Source organism: Tupaia chinensis, unplaced genomic scaffold (genome assembly GCF_000334495.1).
Source record: "Tupaia chinensis unplaced genomic scaffold, TupChi_1.0 Scaffold000416_1, whole genome shotgun sequence".
NCBI lineage: Eukaryota > Metazoa > Chordata > Mammalia > Scandentia > Tupaiidae > Tupaia > Tupaia belangeri.
In genome coordinates, this window is record NW_006159921.1 from 3,164,935 (window position 1) to 3,171,682 (window position 6,748).

General features: G+C 47.5%; 1 protein-coding gene across 1 annotated transcript in view; it reads right to left on the minus strand.

The window, feature by feature from the left end:
- Positions 1 to 6,748, minus strand: part of SCPEP1 (serine carboxypeptidase 1) — a 33,853-nt gene that overhangs the window by 20,157 nt on the left and 6,948 nt on the right. Inside the window, exons 3-5 of the mRNA XM_006154665.3 lie at positions 4,760 to 4,849; positions 2,256 to 2,411; positions 1,827 to 1,901 (exon numbers count right to left, since the gene is read on the minus strand). Coding sequence (XP_006154727.1) covers positions 1,827 to 1,901; positions 2,256 to 2,411; positions 4,760 to 4,849 — 321 coding nt within the window. The remainder of the gene's footprint in view (positions 1 to 1,826; positions 1,902 to 2,255; positions 2,412 to 4,759; positions 4,850 to 6,748) is intronic.

A 6,748-nucleotide genomic window follows, 5' to 3' on the forward strand; every position in this document is an offset into this window, starting at 1 on the left:
GCACCCGGCGTGAGTCTAAGCCACTGGGTCCAGGACTCAAACTGTGGTCGGCTACATGGGAGTTCAGCGACAGCCATTACGCTAACTGGTGGTCCCTTATTATGGATTATTGATATAAATACTTTTTACTACTAATATTCATGTGAGTGCTATTGGTCTTTATATGTGTATTTGTCTACACACACACACACATACATACATACATACATACTCTTTTCAACCGCTTACCGAACTCTAATAAGTTTTACATTTTTATGCACTCCAAACATGTCACACTTTTCTTTTTTGGCATTTAGGTGGATTGTTTTGTTTTGTTTGTTTTGTTTGTTTTGTGTTCTTTTGTTGTTTTAGAGAAATTTTTGCTATAGGGTACATATGCTTGCCAGAGAGACAGAGACACAGGCAGAAAGTGAGAAATCACCCCCCAGGGATGATGGCCATACCACAATCCCTTCTCTTCTTGGGATTTCGGTTATGCACGCACATGTGCTTGGCGTGAGTTTGAAGCTGCGAGATTTAGGACTCGAACTGTGATCAATTATGTGGGAGTCCAATGAAGTAATTATTATGCCATCTGCTGGTCCCCGTTTTTTATTTTTTTAAAGACGTTTGCTATAGGATGCATATGCTCACCAAAGAAAGAAACACAGAGACAGAAAGCGAGAAATCACCCTCCAGGCGGGATGGTCACACTACAATCCCTTCTCCTCCATTCTTCTCTTGAGATCTTCGGTATGTACTCACATGCACCTGATGTGAGTTTCAGACTGCTGGGTCTGGGACTTGAACCATAGTTGGCCATGTGGCAGCCCAGAACCTTAACCACTACATTACCTGCTGGCCCTGGATTATCAGTGTCTGATCTGATTTAAAAAAATTTTTTTTCTATCTAAGAATAAGCCTTTTCTCCTACAGTTTTTTCCTTTTCTTTTGAGAGGTTTTTGCTATAGGGTGCTTGCGCTCGTCACAAATACAGAGAGAGACAGAGAGACAGAAAGTGAGAAATCACCCCCCAGGGGGGTGATGGCCACACCGCAATCCCTTTTCCTCCATTCTCCTCTCCGGATCTTGGGCACGCACACACATGCATTCGGCGTGAGTTTAAGCCACCAGGTCCGGGACTCGAACCGCGGTCAACTACGTGGGAGTCCAGCAACATAACCATTACGCTAACTGCTGGTCCCTATTTGTTTTTTTTTAAAGACTTATTTTATTTAACTTTATTTATTTATTTATTTATTTTAATTTGACCAGAGAGGGACAGAGAGAGAGGGGAAGTGAGAAAGCAAGCTGCCAGGTCTGACACTCAAACCATGGTCAGTCTTGTGGTAGTCCAGCACCCTTAGCCCCCACGCCACCATTTATTTGTTAGTTTTTCTTATGGGATGTGTGCACTTGCTGGAGACAGAGAGAGTGGGAAAGTGAGAAATAATCCGCTTGGGGAAATAACCATGCCACAATCCTTTCTCCTTCATTCTCCTCTGGGATGTTGGTCACTCACGCACAAGAGCCCAGCATGATTTTCAAGCCATAGGGTCTGGGGCTCAGACTCAAACCACTGAGTTGGCCATGTGGGATCCATGCCTTCACCTCCATGCCACCTGCTGGCCCAGTAACAGTGTTTTACTCACATAGCTTCATAGTTTGTTTGACATCTGGTAGGGCAACCTCAACATTCCTTCTGAAACTTTCCATGGTTGTTACTCAGGCTTTCTCTTACTGTGCATGTATGAGGCCCTACTGAGGTATATTCCATAGCAGTGAGTGTAACAAAGTTAAAATCAGTGTTTTGTCCCCAACCACAACAAAGTCATCTTCCCTGTTACCTTATAAAGTTCGAGACCAATGGCAGCAGCCATTTTTCCTCCATAGGACTCCGAGAAAATGTAGAATGGAACTGTCTAGCAAGAAAAGGAATTTACAAATAATTAAATATCTAATTTTCCTTTTAATTCACTCAAATTCATTTCTAATTTCTATTGCATGTTCAGATCAGACAAAATAAACTTGCTTTTATCTTTGCCTCCCATATCTGACTGTGTGTGATTAGAACACTGACTCCAGGGCCAATCTTTCAAGTGAAAGATCACCTTTGCAGGTGAAAGAAACAAACTCCTCAACCCAATCTTGGAGTAAAAAGGTTTTATGTATAATCAGCTGGGCACTGAGCTCCAGGGAAAGTTTAGGTTTATTTGGATATATGCAGTGTCACTGTAACTGGCCTTAAACTTAGCTGCTTCTGAGTCTTCGCTTACCTGGAATTCTCTGTTTGTGGAGAAGAAGATCTTCAGGAGAACCATCATGTCTGAAGCCACCGTATCAAGGTCCTGGGCATACGCATCACTCTTGTTCACGTAACTGAACCCGGTGCCCACAGGATTATCCACAAATAGGAGATTGGCAGCCTGGAGCTATGTGCCAGGGGAAAAGCAAACGCTACAATCAGTCTGTTGGTCACCAGTTGTCTTCTCGCCATCTTACATGAGCCCGGCAAAAACCACACTAGCGAGAACATCAGCATGGTGATGATATCTTATTGTTAAAGGCGATTAAAAAAATAATAATAATAACAGACAAGGGGCCAGCAGGTGGCATGCTCAGTAAGGTGCTGGACTTCTACATGGCCCGCTACAGCTCAAGTCCTAGACCTGGTGGCTTGCTTTCTCACTTTCCCTTTCTCTGTCTCTGTCTCTCTCTGGTGAGCATACATGCCCTATAGCAACTTTTAAAAATACAAAAGTAGGGGCTGCAGGTAACGTGGTGGTTAAGGGCACTGGACTCCCACATGACCAACTGCAATTTGAGTCCCAAACCTGGTGGTGGCTTGCTTTCTCACTTCCTCTCTCTCTCTCTTGTTCTGTCCCCCTCTGGTCAAATTAAAAATAAAGAAATAAAATTAAATAAAATAAAAAAAAAAAAAAGAAAAGAGAGAAAGAGGAAGAAAGAAGACTAATATATAGATGGGGATCAAAGATTGGTGGCTGGGGCCAGCAGGTGATGTGGTGGTTAAGGTGCTGGATTCCCATATGGCCGACCATGCTTTGAGTCCTGGACCTAGTGGCTTGCTTTTTCACTCCTCTTTAGTGAACACACATGTCCTTCAGCAAATTAAATAATAATAATAATGATAAATAAAATTCAATAAATAATTATTTATAAAAAAGATTCAGTGGGACTAGCAGTTAGAGTATTGGCTATGTCACTGAACTCCCATGTAGTCGACCATGGTTTAAGTCCCGGACCTGGTGGCTTAAACTCATGCCGGGCGCGTGTGCATGCATGCCCAAGATCCCAAGGGGAGAAGGGAGGAGAAGGGATTGCAGTGTGGCCAACCCCCCTGGGGGGTGATTTCTCGCTTTCTGTCTCTCTGTCTCTCTCTGTCTCTCTGGCGAGCGCATGCACCCTATAGCAAAAACCTCTCCAAAAAAAGACTCAGTACAGCCGTACTAAATGTCATGCACCAGAACAGGTACAAGCACAGTGTACTGTGCGACAACCCAAGGCAGTGAGAATACACTCACGGTCTGAAACTCCACACGTGGGTTTTCTGAGATGAACCCAGTTTCCACACTGGCCTGCTTTCCTTGTGCATTACAACAACATGATTTATCCTAATATCTTCTGCAAAAAGCTTAGAGTTACAAAATTTTAACTCTAGAGGATCTGAAAAGCTCTTCAATGATGACACAATCCAGCCATGTCCTTTACTGATCAGGAAATTAAAGCCCAGGACAGGTGTCCAAGGTCACAAAGTCGACAGAGAATGGCAGCCTCAGTGACAGGCCCTGCATCTCCTCACCCCTCACTTAGGCTTTTTGCTCACCATAGTCCCCTTTTAGTACTGGGAAGCATGGGGACAAGCCGGCGGGGCAGCCTGCTACTGTGCTGGATGCAAGGACAGGAACATTCCCGGCCAAGTGAACAGCGCATACAAAGACTGGAGGCGAGGGTGAGTGCAGCACACGTAAGAAAGACAGGTGAGCTCCTGGAGAGAGGGGGGCTGAAGACAAGACCTTGAGGAATGTGGGTAACATTCACAGGTACTGCCGCAGAGCAGAAGCACTGAGCAAAGGACAGTCCTAGCCCTGAGTGTGACACACGGCCGGGCAGCAGCCCCACCCTGCTGACAGCAGGTTCTGCCTGTTTACCAGTGTTTGTAGCCGGTGAGTAGGGAGCAGGTGGGTGGATGGGGGGACTGACCCGAGGTGGGCTTGGCCAGGCAGCAAAGGGTGAGGGACAGGAAGTTGGGAGTGTGGAGGTGGACCAGGGAGGGTTAGGGAAGGAAAGCATGTTAAGAATGGGGGCAGGGGCAAAGACAGAACCTGAGTGGCATCAAAAGGGGAGGGGACAAGGGACTGACAACCTGATGAGGCCAAGATACAAGGTAGGAGGAGAGGAGAGAGGGAAGGATTGCGAGTTACAGCCAGAGGCTGGGCCCTGGATTCCGAGATTGCAGTGATGGCCAACATGGGGATAATGACAGGGTCCTGGGCGTCTGCAGGCAGGTAGAGAAAAGGTCAGCAAGTTGGAGAAGGCAAGAGACGGGTGGGGAAACAGCTGTCCCAAGAAATGGGAGCAGCTGGGCTAGAGAGGGAGCCTGTGGACAGGTGCCCAAGGCCTCAGCAGATTGGGAAACAGGAAGAAGGACAAAGAAAAGGGCCACAGAGCGGATGTCAGTCCGTGAACCTAGCCAGAGCTAGACAGGATGGGGCAGGGCCTAGCCTTCGAGAGGCTACAGTGGGGGCTGTCCTCAGTGTACCCAGGTGGTTTTCCGTGGCTTCAGATCACTGTCAAGTGGCCCAATTTCCTCGAAGTTGCCAAATCCAGTGCTGGAACCTCCTGGACCACCCTGTGGAAGAGAGAAGAAACCAACATAAACCCAGAGAACACTGTAGTCAAATCTTAGTCACTACAAGGGGCAATCTCAATCACTGTATGATTTGGTTACAGGTGGGTTGATCTGTGCAAAAGATCATTTCTCCAGTGAACCAGGGCTTTTTGTGTCCACTGAGCTCCCTGGTGACTGCTGAAGGCCTCTTTGACAGCATCCAAGCCAGAAGAGCTGTAAGAAACCCTCGAGGGAACTGTCCTATCTCCTAATTATCTGGGCTGGAGCCTTGGCCTGGCGTGGGGCTCGCTGCCCCTAAGCGCTGGAAGACTCTTCCAGAACATTCATCTAGCTCCTCTCATTTCATTTTCTTTCCTTTTTTATTTGACAGAGGGTGCAAGTGCTTGCTGGAGCAGAGGAGAGATAGCGAGAGACAGACAGAAAGGAAGAGAGAACTTCATCTAGCTCCTCTCATTTCATTTTCTTTCTTTTTTTATTTGACAGAGGGTACAAGTGCTTGCTGGAGCAGAGGAGAGACAGCGAGAGACAGACAGAAAAGGAGAGAGAAAGTAAGAAGTCACTTTCTGGGGGATGACCATGTCACAATCCCTTCTTCTCCATCCTCCTATTGGGACCTTGGGCACAAATGCACATGCTCCTGGTGTGTTTTTCAAGCTGCTGAGTCCAGGACTCCAACCGCTCAGCTGGCCACTTAGCCACCTTCACTATCACACAGTAGACTGGCCTGTTTCCTCTCATTTTTCTTCTTTTCAATTTTCCCAGAGGTTGTGTATGCTCATGGGTGGGGGAGGCGCAGGAGAGAAAGCACAAAAGCACCCCCATGGGGAATAGTCAAGCTACAGTCTCATCTCTTCCATTTTTTTCCTCCTTTGGGGATTTTGGGCATGCCCACACAGGTGCCTGGCATATTTTTCAAGCCACTGGGTCTGGGACTTGAACCATGTGGTCAGCTATGTGGGATCTAGCTGCCTTAACCACCAGGCCATGGGCTGGCCCTAGGCCCTCTCATTTTAAGACGAGCAGGAAGGCCCAGAGAGGGGATGTGGCTGACCCTGGGTAACTCAGCAATTAGAGACTCTGCCTGGATTAAATGGTGGGCCCTGTGGCTTTCCACCTCACCGTTCTCTCCTCAGAGCTGCAAGACTCTCCTCAGAGTCCCTGGACCAGCAAGTGGCATAGTGGTTAAGGCGCTGGACTCCCACATGGTCTACTGCAGTTCAAATTCCAGACCCGAAGGCTTGAAACTCACACTGGGTGCATGTGCGTGTGTGCCCACAATCCCAAGAGGAGAATAAAGAAGGGACTGTGGGGTGGTCATGCCCAATGGAGGGTGATTTAGTCATTTCTCAGTTTCTGTCTCCCTGTGAGCACATGTGCCCTATACCAAAATCTCTCTCTCAAAATAATTAATTAACTAATTAATTAATTTTTAAAAAATCCCAGACTGAGGAGCAGTTGATCACACTGATTCCCTGGATCTGATGTGGTCGATTCTGAAGTCCCAGGTCAGGGAGCACTGATACTATGAGCACCCGGGGCGAAGGAGAGGTAGGATCTGAACTTAAAGCTGAGTGTTGAGGCCTTCCAAACTGTGAGGCCAGAGTTCTACAGGGTCAGAGAGAGTAAGAGGGGGAAGAAAAAGAAGCCATGGGGCAAACTGAGTGGACTTTCTGAGACAGCAAGAGGCCCTTTGGGAGACAGTCAAGGGACAGGACACTCAGGGCTCTTCTGGACCAGACCAAGGGGCGCTGAGCCGGAGAGGCTGTGAGGGTGGTGTTGTCTATCAGCTAAGGCGGGCAGGCAGTCCTAGGGCCTAGAATAAAAGGGCAGGCCTTGCTGTGCAAAGGCAGGATGGAAGCCAAGGGAGATACAAAAAGACGAAAGGGAACAGCTCACCTG